The sequence below is a fragment of the Nicotiana tabacum genome, chromosome 9 (genome assembly GCF_000715075.1).
Source record: "Nicotiana tabacum cultivar K326 chromosome 9, ASM71507v2, whole genome shotgun sequence".
Classification (NCBI taxonomy): domain Eukaryota; kingdom Viridiplantae; phylum Streptophyta; class Magnoliopsida; order Solanales; family Solanaceae; genus Nicotiana; species Nicotiana tabacum.
The window spans coordinates 106,741,536-106,761,120 of NC_134088.1; the positions used below are offsets into that span (position 1 = coordinate 106,741,536).

The 19,585-nt window shown below is 36.1% G+C and overlaps 1 protein-coding gene across 3 annotated transcripts; it reads left to right on the forward strand.

Moving 5' to 3' along the window:
* Nucleotides 1-5,998: 5,998 nt before the first annotated feature.
* LOC107816579 (lactoylglutathione lyase) lies at nucleotides 5,999-11,473 on the forward strand. 3 transcript variants are annotated; one of them, XM_016642307.2, is made up of 9 exons: nucleotides 5,999-6,207; nucleotides 6,332-6,457; nucleotides 6,585-6,646; nucleotides 7,409-7,469; nucleotides 7,586-7,665; nucleotides 7,756-7,826; nucleotides 8,599-8,688; nucleotides 9,968-10,073; nucleotides 11,131-11,473. In XM_016642307.2, the coding sequence occupies exons 1-8, from the start codon at nucleotides 6,085-6,087 to the stop codon at nucleotides 10,066-10,068; spliced, it is 714 nt and encodes a 237-aa protein (XP_016497793.1). In that variant the 5' UTR covers nucleotides 5,999-6,084; the 3' UTR covers nucleotides 10,069-10,073; nucleotides 11,131-11,473. The 3 variants fall into 3 exon arrangements, with proteins under 3 accessions (XP_016497793.1, XP_016497803.1, XP_075078095.1); XM_016642317.2 differs by having other exon boundaries at nucleotides 11,113-11,246; XM_075221994.1 differs by lacking the exon at nucleotides 11,131-11,473 and adding an exon at nucleotides 10,781-10,892.
* The last annotated feature ends 8,112 nt before the right edge of the window (nucleotides 11,474-19,585 follow it).

A 19,585-nucleotide genomic window follows, 5' to 3' on the forward strand; every position in this document is an offset into this window, starting at 1 on the left:
GTTGGGTCGAGACTGGCGTTTGTGATTGCTATTTGGTTTCCTGCTTTTCCTTCGAATTTGATCCCTTTGTTGATGAGAGTGATGATATCGGAATCACTTCATCGACGACAAACATTTCTTTTGCGGTTGGTTGCTCCCCGTAGATTGTTTTGATTCCCTCTTCTGTTGGAAATTTTAGAACCTGGTGAAGGGTCGAAGGTACTGCCTTCATGTTATGGATCCAAGGCCTTCCGAGCAGGGCGTTGTACCTTATTTCACCCTCGATAACATGGAACTTTGTTTCTTGGATGGTCCCGGCCACGTATACTGGCAAAGTAATTTTACCTTTGGTAGTTTTGCTTGCCATGTTGAAGCCATTAAGTACTCGGGCTGTTCTACGACCCTCGATCGAATAATGTTGGTTGCGCTACCTGGATCAATCAAAATACATTTAACTTGAATTTTATTCATAAGGACATATATTACCAGTGTGTCGTTGTGGGGTTGTAAGATCCCATCTGCATCTTCATCACTGAAAGACAATGTCCCTTCTGGTACGTAGTCTCGAGTCCATTTTTCCCTCGTGATCGACACCTTAGTGAGTTTGAATATGGGCCCCTTAGGAATATCGACCCCTCCAACAATCATGTGGATCACGTGCTGCGGCTCTTCTTGCTCATTTTGTCTATTTGAATCTCTCTTCTTGAAGTGGTTTTTTGCCCGATCGCTTAAGAATACAAACGGGCCACCTCCTCCCTCAGTTGTCTGCAATCTTATGTTCTATGACCATGGGTGCCATGATATTTTCACATTTCATTAGGATTTCTCTGGGCTGGATCAGTCTGTAGAGGTTAGGGCCACCTGGTGTCTTTGATGCGCTCAATGGCCGATAAATAGTTGATGCATCAACGTTGAAGTTGTATTCCGATAGTCGTGGTGCTTCTTTGGATTCAATATTTCTGCCGAAACCACTCTTAATCATGAGCCCTCGAGAGCCCTGTCCTCGATCATTTCTTCTATCAATTCGAACGGGGTTGCGTCCGGGACCATTATTTCTCCGATCTCCACCGTATGGCTGATATCGATCTCTGTTTGACCGTGGTTCCCGGTCAATATCCTTTTTAATTGTGTTGATGGCCCTGTCTGGATAAACGGACCTGGTAGGGGCCCCCAACTGGTCATCCTCGACCCTAATCTTTGAATGGTACCGATTATGCACATCGGCCCAGGTTACAGTTGGATATTCGATCAAGTTCCGCTTTAACTTTGTGAGGCTACCGAACTTCGTATGTTTAGGCCTTGAGTGAAAGCTTGAACAGCCCAATCATCTGTGACCGGTGGTAGATCCATTCGTTCCATTTGAAAACGAGATACAAATTCTCTTAGCATCTCGTTCTCTTTTTGCCTTACCTTGAAGAGGTCCGTTTTCCTAGTTTCGACCTTTATGGCTCCGGCGTGTGCTTTTACAAAAGAATCTGCAAGCATGACAAAAGAGTCGATAGAGTTAGGTGGTAAATTATGATACCATATCATTGCTCCCTCTGACAGGGTCTCCCCGAATTTCTTTAGTAATACAGATTCAATCTCATCATCCTCTAGATCGTTCCCTTTAATGGCACACGTGTAAGAGGTGACATGCTCGTTGGGGTCAGTCGTTCCATTATATTTAGGAATCTCGGGCATGCGGAACTTCTTGGGGATTGATTTGGGAGCTGCGCTCGGGGGAAAGGCTTTTGTAGGAACTTTTTGGAATTCAAACCCTTCAATATTGTTGGTTCCCTCGGGATCTGATCAACCCTGGAGTTATAAGTTTCTACTTTCTTGTCGTTTGCCTCAATCCTCTTTTCTCCTGACTCTATCCGTTTTGTCAGTTCCTCGAGAATCTTTATAATTTCGGGGTTAGTTCCTGATTCTTGTTCATTTGACCTTACTACAGCTGGTCCCGTTCTATGGGTGACTTCTTGGAGTGGACCGGGCTCAGGCCCGCTGGGTGCCTGGGTTTGGCTCTACAACTGAGCTATCGCTACTTGTTGAGCTTGCAACATTTCAAAAATCATACGTAGGCTGATCCCGTCTTCCCCAACATTTTGGCTATTTCGAACTGCAGATCGAGTTCCACCATGAATGTTGTTTTCGGGGCCGGAATATTGGTTCGCTTCAATGGCCACATGCGAATTAGCGTCAATTGGATCCGCAGCCCGAGTCCCAGCGGGGTCGACAGGTGGCCTTTCATCCTCGGTTGTCACATTGTTGTTCTCATCTTGATGGCCAGATTTGTTATCGATAGGTAGGGCCATTAATTGAGAGTTTATCATTTTTAGCCTAAAATCAAAGATACTTCCCAGAGCAAGTGTAAAATAGTGTGTTTTACAAAGATTTGTATCAAACAACCACTATTATCCTTAGCCCCACGGTGGGCGCCAAACTGTTTATCCGAAAAATGGATAGCAATTGAATTTATACGTAGTTATAAGGATACGTGGTATAACTTGAAATAAATTGGGAAAGATAAATAAATGAATATTGAAATTAGTTGTAAAAGAAATAATTTCAAACTGAATGAATTAGTTAGCCTAAACCTTCAAGTTGAATGGAGAGTAATTGATAGGAGAACAATATGACTAAATATTAAAGCTATATGAGAATAGTGTATTGTTTTGTGTTCTATGGATCTCAATGAATCTGCCCCCTTCTACACATGACAACATCTCTTAATACAACGCGGAAATCCTATTTTGGATATAATTAAAAAATACATAATGAGGATCCCATGATAGACTAATTAATTAGTTTCTCCTTGATTTGCGCCATGATTTCTGCCGAGATTCTCCCCCAATTGCGGCTATAACGGCCTTTTTGTTTCTTGGCCGGTCTCGATTTGTTCGGTCTCTGTTTAGCTCGATCACGATCTTGACCGGTCTCAAACTTAGCTGGTTTTGATCTCGATTGATCCCTGAATCACGAGCTAGGCAATATCTATACATATAATGATAAAATATAACTTGAGATCCGACCTTGGTCTGCCACCCCGATCTTGATTAATCATACAAAATCGAACCGTATACCAGGGGTGACTCGAACTCACATCTTGGTTGGGAGTGGATCGTACTCATTATTAATTTAGTATAAATAACGGTCGAAGATTATCATGTCCAACTAAATGCACCTACTTTTAGCGATCCATAATGACGCCTACCTGCTCTTCTTTTGGCAGTTTATGTGAACCACAAAAATATGATTTTTTGGGCTTAGAAAAGGAGATTTTATTGAAAATAGGAAATTGAAGTTGATTATTACAACAGTGGATTGATCGCGAAGAAACATAATCACAATAATTTTTGCAAAAAATAAGTAAATCAAAGGAGGGAGATGTTTTCCAAAATATTAACAAAATCCATGCCACATTCTGCGAGTTTGTCTGTCACAGTCACAGCATTTGCCTCTTAGTAAATGTGAATTAGTAAAAAATTGAAATAAGGCAGACAACTTGATGTTGTATGTGAAAATTCACTAATAACATAAAAATTCTTTATATTATCAAGATATTTAAATTAAATCCATATATTTATTTCCTTTTTATTGCTTGTTCCTGGTAAGATCTTTGTTTGCTATTTTCTCTCTTTCCTTCATTCCTCTTGTGCTACTATCAACAGTTACTAGTATCAACATTCTTTCTTTCTTTCTTTCTTTGATGCAATAACGACACCAAGTGTTGTCCTTTTACCCCTTTAGGAGTTGAATGATTTGCCGTCATTTAATGAGACAAAAGAGTGAAAATAAAATTCAAGTTTCGTTATGTTTCAAATTACAGATGGAAATTCATGAATTTATTGTTTCATCTCTTGCCAATTCCAACATAAGTTTGGTATAGCATGTTCTCTTTTGACTTTTTGAGTAAGGCACTTCCCTACATATTATGACTTTATTTAGCTTCTCTTTTTTTCTTTTTTCAATTTACGTTTCTATTCACTAAGGGATTGTTTGGTAAATTGCATTGACATAATTAGTTTTCGCATAAAATAAGACAATATTTGGTTGGCCATATAAGAAAAATATTTACCACATAACTAAGAGGGTTTTTGGATTGGCTTAAAAGCTGATCAAACCAGCTTAAAAGTATTTTTGGACTTATTTGAGTGTTTGGATAGACTATAAAAGTGCTTTTAAGCCAAATACTTTTAAGCTAAAATAATCAAAACAAGCCAAAAGTAATAAGTTGAGATTGTCCAATTTATTGCTTTTTGGCTTGTAAGCTCCTTATGTTTGACCAAGTGATATACCTTACCGCCCCTTTCACTTTTTCTAAACCCAAAAACTACCCTTCCCTTACTAATTAAAGTGTCAGTTCTCATCACCATTTTCCATTTTATCGTTGCTGCTATATTCACCAAAATTAGTTAACTTTTTTGAAGTGCTAAAAGGGAAGCCAACGGTAGCTTTTTAAATAAATGTTTGATATATTCTAATATTTTGTAAATATTATTCTTTAGCTTCTTTTTTTGGTTTCATAACAATTAATTTTTTTTTGTCGTTGTATGCGTCCTTTGTTTAATTGCTGAAACTATATTCTAAATCAAATATTTTAATGAGTTTACATGTTACCCCAGAATATGAAGTTATGAACTGAAAAATCACTTTTTGGTTAAATAATTAATAATTGCATATTATTTTAAAAAATAATTTATATTTAGACAATTAATTAAAATTGAAAGTGATTTAATTATAAATTATTTGTATATGCGTTAATTTAGAATAAAATATTATAGTAACATCTTCTTTATAGTGTTAACAACTTTAAGGATATTTCAATCATTTTAACAGAAAAAAGTGCTTACTAGTATTTGTTTACAAAACACTCCAACAACTTTTTTTCAGCTTCAGCACTTTTATCCAAACATGTAAACTCCTTATTTATAAAACAAGCTCCAGCACTTGAAATGTGCTTTTAAGTACTTGCGCTTAAAAATCCTTTTTTTAAGCCAATCCAAACGGACTCTAATGCAGGGTCTGATAAGTTGCATAATAAAAATTTATCATCGCATATTTAACGAGGAGTTTAGTTTCTCGCATTAAGTTATATGAGATGCAAGTACTATTTTATGCATGATAAATGTAGAATGAGAATACAAATGTGCATCTCAGCACAAATAATCAAAATTAGCACTTTCACATTCTCTTTGAAATTAAGTACTTAACAATTTATAATCAACTTCAGTCGTGATTCCCCCATATGAAAACAAGAAATTTCTGTTTGTACTTTTCAAAATCAATCACTCATTTTCAATTAAATCGTCGTTTCTCTTTTAAAAAAATACAATAAAAGGTGAATATTAATACATTTATCAAAACTTAACAATTATCCCAAAGATAAATTTCAGATTTTTCCTCCAATAAAAAGAGTTGCCACATAATAAATAAAAAATGCAGAGGGAAGTGGATAATCACCAAACTAATAGCCTGTTTGGCTAAGCTCAACTTATTTTGATAATTGTTTTTTTCTCAAAAGTAGTGAGAAACAGTTTGTGTTAGCTAATTAATTTGAAAAGTACTTATAGCAACAGTTAGTGTTTGACCAAACTTTTAAAAATTGCTTCTAAGTGTATTTTTTTCAAAAGTACTTTTTAAATAAGTGCTTTTGAAGAGAAGCTACTTTTTTCTTCCAAAAACTTGGCCATACACTTCAACTTTAAAAAAAAAAAATATTTTCTAGGATTGAAAAAGCTCGGCCAAACAGGCTATAAGATCAAAGACAAATAAAAAGTACTCCATCATAGTACGCCATTTTATTCTGTTCTAGGATGATCAAAGATTGTATCATTGAATATTTATCTTGATAAGAATTTTTAAATATGGCAAAATATGTATAGAAAAAAGGATAATATGATAAATGAAACTATAAAGTTGTTGAAAATAATAACTGATGTATATATATATATATATATATATATATATTTTATATGTTATATACAAAAATTATATATATTTTATACTCTTTTCGACTAGCGAACGTAAATAGTTTCGGGCGAAAAAAAATTTGATCAAAAATTAAAGCCTGCTAATTATCCAAAGGCAGTGAGAGCCTTTTCACTGTACCTCAGCCCCCCAATGGCCACTTCACTCCCTAGAGCCCTCACTTACGTCTCTCTACTTCGTTCAACACTTAAAAAACCTTCTTTATCTCCATTTTTATCTCAAACCCCTAAAGTATTCTTCACTATCAAACCTAAGGTCCCTGACCCATAATATTTCTTGATTCACCTTATTACAAAAATAAATAATTTCTTGCTTCACTTTTTTCTCAAATTTCTTATTTTTCTCGTACCCTTTTCTGGGGAACGTTTTCTTTTTGCAGGTTCCTAATTTTGCTAGGTTTATATCATCATCAATGGCTTCAGATTCCAAAGATTCTCCCTCCAACAATCCAGGCCTTCATTCCACTCCTGATGATGCAACTAAAGGCTACTTTTTGCAACAAACTGTAAGCCCCAAATTTGTTTCCTTTTTTAAAATTTATTTGTATCATATAAATGGAACTGCAGATACTGGTTACATGTATTTTTATCAATTTTGTTAATTCCCCTTTCCTTTTTTGTTTTTAAATTTAGATGTTTAGAATTAAGGACCCCAAAATCAGTCTTGAATTCTACTCCAAAGTGCTGGGCATGTCGTAAGTCTTCTATCAATTCCCAAATGTTTGTTTTTTTAAATTTACTTTACTGTTATATTGCTAAAAATGTCAGTATCTCTGAAACACTAATGTGACTAAGCTAATATTGTGTTATGTTAATGATTGTATTGGTAAATTACAATTAGTGGAACTAAGTATCATGTTACTGTTGGTTCTTGATCTGTATAGTATTTGATAAGTTCTAAAGGCTCCTGTTTGCATTCCCTAATATTATCCTGTTTAATGAATAAAAATCTTAACTTTATGACGATGAGTTTGATCAAATTCTTGAATCCGAGAAATAAAGATGTACTTTGTCTTAGTTGGAGCCAAAGTTTAGGCTTAAGCTAAATGTGGAGTTGTACTTTAGTATGATTTATACCTTGTCGATTGCTGCTTGCTCAAGACATTGGATTGCCCTGAAAGTTTAGGCTTAAGCTAATCTTCTTTACTAGGATATTCTCCTTGATATTGTGTTTTGATAATGCTTATATTGGTATGTTACAATTTAATGGAATTCGTTGTCATATTTCTATAGGATTTTGATCTGTATAGTGTTTGATAAGTCCTGAAAGCTCATTCGGATTCCCAAAGAGTGTTATGTTTGATCAAATATAATTCTGAACTTTATGACTACAATTTTGATCAAATTCTTGAATCGGTGAAATATAGATGTATTTTGTCTTAGTTGGAGCCAAAGTTTAAGGTTAAGCTAAATGTAGATTCGAGATTTTGGTATGATTGATACCTTGTCCATTACAGCTTGCTCAAGAGATTGGATTTCCCTGAGATGAAGTTCAGCTTATATTTCATGGGATATGAGGTAAGTTTCTGAAATCTTTGTGTTTAGAATGCTATGTATCTTCTTTCCTTTTGGATATACCTCCTCTCTCAAATTTCTATACTTCTTCCATTTACGTTTGCTTATGGGTGGTATAGGATACATCATCAGCACCCACTGATCCAGCTGAACGTACGGCTTGGACCTTTGGTCAGAAAGCTACATTAGAGCTTACACAGTAAGAACTTTTTGCTGTATGTGGTGCCTCTATGATATTTTCTCTTTTCTTGCTATCCGTAACTCATTGTTTCTAAATTCTTATTTGCAGCAACTGGGGTACTGAGAGTGACCCTAATTTTACAGGTTACCACAATGGGAATTCAGAACCACGTGGCTTTGGTATGTAATTTATGCATTTTAACTTTCTTTTTCCTAGACTTTAGAGAGCTTCTTTGTTTATCTTCATTTTCCATCTCTTTATTTTACCCCAATGCTTTCTCAGTGAAACCTTAACCTCGTCATGTCTTGGTGTAAAGTGTAAGAAATGCATGTTATTTATCAAGTATTTTATTTTTAATAATCATTGCATTACTCTAATGCAGCTTGGCAATTGTTTGTTTCTCCCTTTGACTTTGATTAAATATCTTAGCTGATACTTTGGACACAAACCTTCTACTTTACGTAATTTATTGATCATGACAGCTAGGCTCACATATAGGGTAATTTTGTTCAAAAACCGACTTCTTTGAATTAAAGAGTTTGCACCGTAAAGAAGTTGGTCAAGTCAATTGAGATGGTTTGTGGTAGATGAAGAATATGCGTTGTATATTGGGATGGAAAAAGTACAGCCTTTGTCAGAATAGATGAAAGGGTCACTAACTGAAGATGGACATTGGTTCCTCTACTAACTGATTATCTTCCACCAAAATGGTTATGAATGGAAGTCATCTTGTACATTACAAGTTTACAACCCAATTTTTTGACAAACATGTTACAGAAACGCGAAGTTCAATTGTTGCGCACTTGAAAGTTTTTGGCTGCCTATTTTCATTAACTTCGCTGCTCACTTCTTTGCATCTACACCGGCAATTCTGTGAGGAACTAGAGCATGTCCCCATAGATATTAAAATTCTTATTTTGATGCTGATTGACTTGTTTCCTCCTCTTTCAGGACACATAGGTGTCACTGTTGATGACGTCTACAAGGCTTGCGAGAGATTTGAACAACTGGGTGTGGAATTCGTAAAGAAGCCTCTTGATGGTAATTTAACATTAGTTTATACTTATAGGCCTCTTTGAGATGATTTTTGTATAAAAATGCAAGCTTAACAAGTGAACTGAACTTGTCAATGCAACACTATATAGAAATGCTTGCTGACCTTTGATTATTTGAGTTTTGATGACTTAATCTCATTGGTACAGCAAAACTGCTAGTTTTGAGAAGTAAAATTTAACATTTCTCCTTCATAAATACATTCTCTTTGTCTTATCTTCTCTTTTATGTCTGTGCGTGCACGTTGCTGCTCTTAGTCTCTGAGATTCTTTTGTAAATATTTATGAAGCACACATTAAGATTTGAAGCATATGCTGGTATTGAGGAAAAAAGTGAGCTGAGAACTAGGTTATAACTTGTATTCAAAGGATACTAAAAAGATGGGTTCTCATGTTGCAGCCATTTTCAATAAAGGATGGAATGAAAACTGTGAGAAATAAGAACTAGGAAAATAAATTGCGGGAATGTCTGAAGACAATGTCTTCTGTTAAAAGCTTTTATAATCACATCTATGCTGAATATTGTATATTTATTCTTCTTAGTAAGTAATTTTATTCTTATAATTACAAAACAAGAAGGTCTATATGAGTACAAGAGTTTCACTGGACTTGATAAGGAATTCAAGAATTCCAGTACTATATCTAGATCATTTACTACATTCATATTACACCAAGACTTTAAATTCTACAAAGAAACTCTAATGAGATAAGAAAACCATCCGATCGCTCAAACAGAGCAGCTACACACTAATTGCCTATTTTTCCTTGATAACCGCTTCTATGGCATGTTTGTAGTGTTTAGCTGATTTAACCTGAAACCTTCTATTAAATCAGTTTAATATCAAATACTAGTATTTGGTTACTGTATAGGAAAAATCACTTATATTGCAAAAAGTAACTGATCAATTTTTAATCGATTATCATATACTCAATTTAATGAAAAATACTAGAAAACAATATCACTGAAAATTCCAGTTAACAACAATCCCTATAAATGAAACCTTAACCAAGAAAACATTAAATCTCGGATTCTGTTGTGATCTTTTGGCAGCGAGATGCTTGAGTTCAAAGGTTATTGTGTCTAACACATTCGAAATTTGTTAACCCGTACCTCGTCTGCTATTGTGTTATATTGGATTTCATTCTGTCTATTTTCTGATAGATAGTAGTCTTGAATGCTTTGATCCCTTTTCGTTTTTAAATCATATCATCAGCTGGTCTTAGCAAATACTTTAGTTGATCTCCTAAACAAGGAAGTTCTTTTGCAGGAAAAATGAAAGGTATTGCTTTTATTAAAGATCCTGATGGCTATTGGATCGAGATTTTTGACACTAAAAATATCAAAGAAGCTGCTGGTGCTGCTTCTTGATTCAGGTAAATCCTTTCTCATTATCTTGATAGCTATATTTAATTACTGTGAGATGTTCTGGCCCTAATTCTTCCCCAAAAATGTTTAAACTTCATTCTCCTAATACAAACCTAGGTCAAGGCTCTCTCTTTCTTCTGGGTCATGTGCATCTTTTTGATGAGACCTCTGAGAGATTGTTATTGGTTATGTGGTCCTCGAATGCGCCCAAAACAAAGGGAAGAAAAGGAGGAATGAAAGCATAGATATGACATAACCTACTACCTTTACTGAAGGGAACCTGAACTGTTTAGTGCGGTCCTTGATGTGGAGAACTAATCTTTGAGGGGTTAGTAATAAGATAGTTCATCTCTCTTTCATTGACCATTCATTCCCCTTCTTTTCTGAGGTCAGTTGGAATATATCTAATGTTAAGAATGCCATACTCCCATACAGTAATTTAGGGGGGAAGTAGCTGCATATACTGCATAATTATAGTATAAAGCAAAATTGGACAATGTTGCAAATGAATTATGATTGCACATGCATAGTTTTTTTTTTATGTGATACATGTGATACTACTTGATTAAACTGTATTGCTGATTAAAAAAGATATATTATGTATGTGAGCGCTAATCCAATAAAAAAATTGTCTTGTGCTAAAATGTTGTTGGAGTTCATATAATTAGTCAGCTGAGTTCCCTTATATAATGAGATTTGATTGGTTTACAAATAGATGGTGTTAAAGCATATAAGGTAATCAGGAGCTTGATGCAAATACCGACAGGCCAAAGTTTGTGAAATTGGTCTTTGCTTACCACCTGATATTTTTGGAGGTCTGCTCTGGAGAAATGGTGTTACTCCGTGTCCATGTACGTATCTTTTAGTCGAGGCTGAGCCTCAAGGCTAAATATATCCCGATTGTAGGAAGATCAATAACTTGTTTGCTCAATGTGTTTTCTGTTGAACATGTTTTTGTCCCCGTATACATGTTTTTGTCCCCGTATACAGTGTGGATTAATGATTATCGTGGACCCAAAGAATAGGAGAGAAGATCTTTAAGTACAGATTTTGTTCTTGGTGCAGGAGCTCTTCGAGTTTCTATTACGAGTCTTGATCAACTCAGCTATCTGTTGAAGAGAGAGTTCGAGTAAACGACGTTTCCTTTCAAGGTTAGATGTGTTAGCAAATGAGACTTGTGCTGTGTTTAGGGAAAAGGCTTTTATCTGTGGACAACACCTCCCTGATGTATCCCAAATAATAAGTTGATAGAACTCCTGTGATTGCGAAACTAATTACAGCCGAGGGAACGTGAGGCAAAGATAACAATAAACTCTATCATGCCGCTGCATTATACTATTACCATAATTTTAACATTTTCTGAATTTCATATTTATTTAGTTAATGGGAAAAGATTAATTTTTCTGTTTCCTTGTTTCACTTATTCGTTGATTAAGATAAGCTACAGAAGTAGCTTATTATGTAATAGAGTCAACTTTTCCTACAAATTGTGTTCTGCTAATTTTTTGCTCCTATTCTATTAATTTTAGTTTACTATCTACAGAATCCTGCAGCCTCTACGTAGTGATCTCTTTTTTCATAATTTCGTCTTGTATATTTGTCGTTTATTTTCACATTTCTGAAATTGGGTAGGTTTGTTAATGGACCAGGCTATTGTTGCTAAGGTCATGACCATTTATGTTTTCCAGGCCCAAGTCCTGCCAATTAGCTCATGATGACCCATTTACCCTACTCGTGTATTTCTTTATTCAATTGAAATTTTTCTTTGCATCTCAATGGGAAAAAAATGATCAACCATACAAATATAAAATGAAAATCTAATTACAAAAGGTTTTATAACCGATATGGCTGCTCAAACATAAACACCGAAAATTTTATAACAAAAGGTTTTAGATATATATATATATTTTCAAATCTTGCAGAAAACATTTCCAGTTGGTTTGTCTTCATAAAGTTTCTTTGCAAACTTTTCGGTTATTTCTCCTTGCCAAAACTATCTTTTTGAAGTTGTAATGGGAGGAGTTTTTTCAAAGAAACATGCTTCTAGTCTAGGTATTTTTTTCATTTCTTTTCTTGGTTAGATTATTCTTAAAAGGATCAATTTATTATCTGAATAAATTGATCTCTTTAAGGATAATCTAACTAAGTAAAGAAATGAAGAAGTAGCTGGATTAGAACTACACATTCGAAAAGTAGTCATTCGTCGGCTGAAGAAGGTTTGACTTGGATATTACAACACCTAATCTTAATGTAATTCTATTGACTCGAGAGAGGAATTTGAATTAGACTACTTTTTAGTTGAGAGACAAATAGTGGGTTAATTAAAGTGAGTATCAAACGCAAATAAGTAACTCCGACAACTCCAGCTCGAACTGTAGCAGCAATGAGCGAAGTGAGAAAAGAAACATGGCAAAATGTTCGATTTACTGAAGAAACATATCGAGTCTAACCCTATGACTCACATTAAAACTTGGGACACTATACTAAGGGGTCGTTTGGTATGAGGTATAACTAGATGTAGTGCTGATATTAAATTTTAATATCACCTTAATACTTTGTTTGGTTAGCAAACCTGGTATAAGTTATTCCGAGATTAAAATTAGTACCTGGATAACTTATACCTTGTAGGGGGTGGGGTAATTAGTGTCGGGTAAACTTATATCTTCTTTTTAGAAATTATGCAATTATCATTTTTAATACAACATATCAAACAGTGGATAAAAAATAATACCATGATAACTAATCCCAGCATAAGCCGTATTCAAACCAAACGACCCCCGAGAGTAATGTACTGGTGTGGGTGTAACAATTTCTTTTATTTTCATTATCTTCTTTCTCTGTCAAGCCTGCTAACTTCATCAATGATACAGTGTATAGGTCGAATCGGTTTACAAAATCTCTCTCGATAAACCTTAACTATCTATAATATTTAGTAGTAATTAGGCCTTTCGGGCCGTCAATATAATTCAATTATTACTCTTATATTCATTGTCTTAACTCTTAACTCAAAGATTTCATTATCGTATTCAAATTATATAAACACGACACAACCATAGAGCCGCTAAAAGAAATACTTTTATTACATCTCTTGTGATAGCTTTAGTTCACATCTCCAACATCTTACATAAAAAGATGGAGAAAGGAACAAAGAAAAAGTAAAGAATTTAGTTGTTTTCAATTGTATAACATATTATATGTTCGGTTCTTATCCTTTATGTTTTGTGGTGCTTCAATTTACTTTTCAGAACCTTACTAGCCGTAGTAATTTGTAGTCTTCATAAACCGATTTGACACTTTGGCTTTTCTTCTTTCAAAACTTATACTTCCTAGGTCTCTATGATTCAGTGAGAATGGTCCATTGGTAATACATTTATTAAAAGCGTTTAAGTTATAAGCATTAATAGTGTAAAATCAACTTACTTAATAAGTAATAAAAAGTAAATTTGTTTATAGGCGTTACAAATTAAAATGCACCGAGAGTGAAAGAAAATATTTGTATACTATTGGTATACAACACTTAGGAGTCGTTTGGTTTGAAGACAAGTTATGTTGGGATTGGTTATGCTGAAATTAGTTACATTGAAATTAGTTATGCTAAAATTAGTTATCCCGTTATTATTTCTTCTTGACTTTTTGGTAGTTGTATTAATCATGGATTGTCAATTTACTGCTTTATCCTGAGATAACTTATCATGTGATTACTATTTCATCCTCTGACAGGTGTAAGTTATTCCGGTACTATTTTTAATTTAGGGATAACTTATTTCAAGAATAGTAACTAAACAAGGAATAAAGCAATAATTTTTATCCCATAATTATTTTTACTTATCCATCGTACCAAATGAACCCTTAAATTGTTATTAAAATGGTAGGAAGAGATCTGAACTTTGAAGAATATCTACCAAATTTAATGAAGGAGACAGAGAGTTGAAAGCTGAGGGTGTGATAGAATTTTATGCTTCTATCTGTAGGCAAAAACTTCCAGAGTTTTATCTGTGAGTCCTTTCTGATTGTTGACAACATAATGATATACTGTTCAATCTGAACTTATAAAACTCATGGTATTCATTCATTTATATATTTCAATGAGTGTCAGTTTGTCAGTTAAGATTTCCACAAACTTTTGACCTTTGCACTTCACTTAGAAAAGACATTCTCTTGCCCCATATCTCATATGACAATAGCAGTCAAAAAAAAAAAAAAAGACAGTTAATTATCTTCTCTCCTTTTCTTTAATTTCCCCGATTAATCTAGAACCGCAAGGTCGGATTTACTTCCCCTCTATTGCTAAACAACTTATGTGCTATAGCTGGAGAAAATACAGAGTAGATGCATATCATCTATGCTATTCCCTCCGGTCCATAATAAGTGACATTTTAGCCTTTGACACACCCCTTAAGAAAATACAAACTCCTAGAGAAAAAAAAGATGTATTCACTAAATTACCCTTAATTAAGGGTTACCTTGACACATTGAGATATGCAAATAAGGGCAAATTTTGGAAAAATAAAATTAATTCCTTCTTGATTATATAAAATGACACTTATTTTGGATCAAAATAAAAAGGCCAAAAAGTCACTTATTATGGACCGGAGGGAATAGTAATTTATGAAAATCATGAAACATATAAGTTTAAATTTAAGACTAGTGGCGGCCAAATAGATAAAAAAAGGTTATCCATCCATATTATTCATTAAAAAATTGCTTGAATAATAAACTTTTAAAAAATTGATCAAATATGGATAAGATTCAGATTGTTGAATCTTGTCGACATAAATAGGGGGAACTATTCTCGTATAATGGCATAAGGGATCGAAAAATTATTTTAAGCTAGGTTCAGATTCTAGGTGTGTGTTTACCCGTAAAATGGTACAATTGAATTTATACGTGGTTTCTAGACAAGTGAATTAATTTGATCCTGAAGTAATATAATAATTGAAGAAATGTATAATACTTAGCCTTCAAATGTAGATGAAACAACATAAACAATAGTTTCGGGAACAGGATTTCCGGGCACAGCAATGATGAGATCAAAAAATAAGAAAGTAAGATTGTATTAAGCCTTGTATAGAATGTAGTATAAGTTTTGCCAGAAAATTCTTGTCCTTTAGAATGATAACTGGGCTCACTATTTATAGTTGTGTCTAGGGAATGAGGTCCTAGGATCGTGTCCTCCTTTAATGTCAATTATGAGGGTCATTGACGAAAATATAATGGTGGACATAAATGCCAAATTCTCTGTAACAGATCGTCGCTCTTAATGCTGCAGAATATTTCGTATTAAATGCTATCGGGCGCAGAGCATTTAACACACCTTTATGAACGTTATCTTTTCCGGTGACAAGCGGAATGATTGTGTTCGGTCTTCGGCCATCCCCCTCTTGGGTTCCACGTGTCCTCCCTTTAGACGTACCACATGTCATATCATATTTTACCCTATACATATAGTCCCCCTACTTTTCGGTGACATAACTTTGTATTACCGGGAAGTTGGTAGAAATACATTTTTGGCGGGAGTTACTATAACTCCTTCTAAAGGTTTCTGACAGTTGATTAGACGCACGTCTCTCCGTATTTAATATCCCGAACACGCGTTATCCCATGATTCAGCATAGCTTTTGCCGATTATCGAGGTAATCATGGCCATGAATTTAGCCGCCAAAATTTTACTTATACGCAATATTCTTTTCCTTTGCATTTCATAATTTCTCGAGCTTCTGATTTGCATCTTTGTTTTCCATCCTTTATCTAATTCTGTTCAAACACAAAACCTTTTCCTTCTTATTTTTCAATGGCTTCTTCCTCCAAGCGTGCTGGTTCTACAAAGAACAAAAACAAAACCGAGGGCTTTGTTTCTCCAATGGTGGGATCCATCATCCCAAGAAGACTTAGTAGCACAAAGGACTTTGAAGAGAAATTTCCTATTGCTAACCCTCGTACATGGGCCGTTAGTAGGTACCCTTCTTCCATCCATCCTTCCAGTATTCTTGTTGTGAAGGAGGACTGTCGCTTCCATGATATGGATATCATTGCTCCTAATCTATCGGAGCGAATGACCCTTCCCAAGGAAGATTTTACATACTTTTTCACGTATCCATTTACTTTGGGTGCGTTTTATTTGAGCGGAGAGCTTGATTCCATGATTGCGGAGTTTTGCCTTCACTACTAGGTATTTTTGGCACAGGTAAGTCTTTCAGTATGGAGAACAATCGCCTTCCTTCGACGTTTGTGCCAGGAAACTAGAGAGGAGCTAACCTTAGCTCATATGATGAATCTCTATTCTCCCAAAATCTTCCGCGGGGGAATGATAAATCTCTGCAAGCGTGGCCACCATGCTTTGCTGTCTAGCATGGATAGTGACAACGATCGTGGGTGGATGGAATCGTTCCTTGCAGTCGCCACCAACGACATCATTCCGACAACGACTTCATCCTTTCCGGCCGCTTTGAACCGCACTCGTAAGCTCTTTGTTTAGTATTTCTTTTTACTATATATTCTTTTATGGCCGTATCAACTCTTCACCCTTCGCATGTTTCAGCAACTCGATGGATCCCATCGGTGGTGTAAGGATTGGACCGGTGGGTTCAGAAGGTCTTGGACGTCACGACACCCGAAACTCATTTGTGAAAAGAACTGGCCCTTAAATACGGGTGGAAGGAAAAAAATCACGGTAATTCTAGTTTACCTTGCTTCCATTTACTTTTGTATATGGAGAACTTGGTTGAACCGTTCTGACTTGTTCACGAAATTAGGTCTACCTGCGGGCTATGGTGTTGTCCCTGAGGAGGACGTTATGGATGATCCTGCTGATGCAGCGAGGTTGCTTCAGGAAGCACTTACTCGAATAGGTATCTCCGGGCATGTTTCAGGCGCGTACACTTCTTTATGGTGTCCCTGGCTGGAGGATAAGCAACCAAAGAGAAGACGTTTCTCTGTGGTCGGGGAAAAGAATAAGAGAGCAAAGACCGATGCCCCCGAATCATCTCCGGTGGCGATGACGACTGGTCCTCCTTCCGGGCCGGTCATAGACACCGTGATGATTGATAATGATGAAGAAGCTAGTGATGAGGGAGCTTCTCTACATAGAAGGCAACGATCTTCATCATCTCAACAGGATGCTCGACCTGTTGAGATAGTTACACCAACTGAAAATGATATATCGACACTTTGGGGAGAATCTGATTTGGTAGAAAATGCCAGCTCCCATTTTCGGGCCCCAATTGCTGTAACCAATGTTGCAGGGCTGAGTACTGGGTCCTTGTCGTCTTTGGTTGGCGAGCATCCAATAGCCAGCACTGCATTTGATGCAGCTACTTCTCACTCTTCAACTCCATCAACTTCTTCTCCACCTTCACCAATACCAGCAACTGCTACATCACTTCCATCTTCATCCACTCTTCTACCAACAGTTGCTACATCACCTTCATCGACCGCATCTGACCATGAAGAAGGTGTTCCTCTTCCATAGTCCCCCTGTTCATGGGAATTTAGGGCAAAATTATGCTGCCATTTCTAAAGATCCACAAAGGAGGAGGAACGTTACTCTTTCGGTCTCTACCAGATGCAACTTGCTATCCCGGCCGGTGGAGCTTGCTAATTATCTGAAGCCTTTGGCTTCAAAAAAAAATTGGGAAAAGATTCAGGCACTCTCGGGAGAGTGCTTGTTGAACCATTCCATGCATAACGCAGCAGCGGTACGTTCTTTTCTTCCCTTATTACTTCTTCTACTTTTGTATGAATGTATTCTAAGTTTTACTTCTTCTTGTTTTGTAGGTCAACTTTCTTGCTTCTGAGGACCTTCAAAGGTTGATTCGTGAAAAAGGAAGAACTTACTTCTGAACGGAATCAGCTTTTGGTGTAACTAGACTAAATTGTTCTTCGCCTCTCGGAACTGGAAACCAAAGCTACTGAGGCCGTTGTTTTGGAGGCTCATTTGCAGCAAAGCGAGCAAGAGATGGTCACCCTTAGCAAAAAAATTGGACTGCTGAGGGTTAGATTTGATGAAGCTAAGACTAAATGGGCTGAAGTCCAAGACGCCGTTCTTGCTGCAACCGAGTGCGAGGCTGCTACTGTCGAAAAAGGAACTAACTTAGAAACAACTTTGAACTCCAAAATCGAAGAGCTTGCTGCTGTGGGGGAGAAACACGCCCAGCTAGAAGAGAAGTACAAGAAAACTATTGAGCATAATAGGCTCTTTAGTTCAACTGTCCGCGACCTTGACGTCAGCCTCAAATCTGCTAGGTCCGCCCGGGAAAGCCTTTCTGCTGAGGTACCCAACTCAAAGAAGAACTTAAGTGCCATGCGACTTCCCTCGTTATTGAAAAAACTTATGCAATGTACAACATGAGGGAAAAACCTTAAAGAAGGCCAAAGCTGGTATCATGGACTTTGATGCCGAAATTGCTAAGGCCCGAGAGTTTGAGTTAGCTACTAAAAATGGACTCCCGACGTAGTCTGATGCTCCTGGTTCTTCTGGTTCCGGTTCAGAGTTTTCGAAAACTGAAGAGGGATCGGAAGGTGACGATGCTGAAGACCAAACTGGGGAAAACGTCTAGCCATTGGTTGACCCAGATACTTATCTCGGGAATGCAGACACTTCTCTTCCTCTTGGTTCCGGAGGCGCTGCAGTTTAGCTTTTATTTTCTTTTTCCCATTTTGAACTTTTGCCGTTTTTGCACGTTCTTGTAAATAAAGACATATTTTTTCTCAAGTATTGTTTGAGTCTTACTTTCGTTTGAATATACATGCAAGTCTTTAATCTTTGCATTTTCTCAAGAGTTCAGCGCACGTTTTCCTATTCGCACTTTACTATGTGCAGTCTCGAATGTGTTTTCCTTGAAGCACTTTGGTTCTTAGCATTATCCCTTTTACGTGAGGGTTTCTATAAGTATTTGTGCAAGTTTACTTTTTGTGTCTTTTTCATATATGGCCTCGGGTGTATCCCCTAAGGCATTTTTGATTCCGGGCATAGATTCTTCCGGAACCAACCCTTTAACGTGAGGGTTTTTATAAGAGCGGGCCCTCTTATGTTTACGGTGCTCTTGAAGAGGACGTCTCCTATTCATTACGGCACTAACATTTAAAGTACTTGTTTAACTTTTAAATGACAAAGTTTATTCATCGTTCAGACAAGAAACAAGATAAAAACAAAAGGATTTCATTTTATTCCTTCTATTTTCAAAAAATAAATAAGCATTTGCTATGCTGAAAAGAAATTGCCATTACTTGTAGCTATCTTGTACAATTTGTTTCTACGGGGCTGGCAGCGCAGTCCTTTGTCCCGATGATACATTTTGTTTTCGGATTTTCGTTCCTCGATTGACGTTGCAGTCATTGTTACAGTATCCTCATATCATTCCCCCCAGTGTTCGAATGCGAAAAGTGCGAATTGGAACACTGGAAGTCTTGCATCTTAGAAGATTCCACTAATGAATTGCTAGATAATCCTCAACTTGATAACACAACTTAACTTCCCCTCAAGAATTTATGCTATCGGGCGAATGAATATCTAACAACCCTC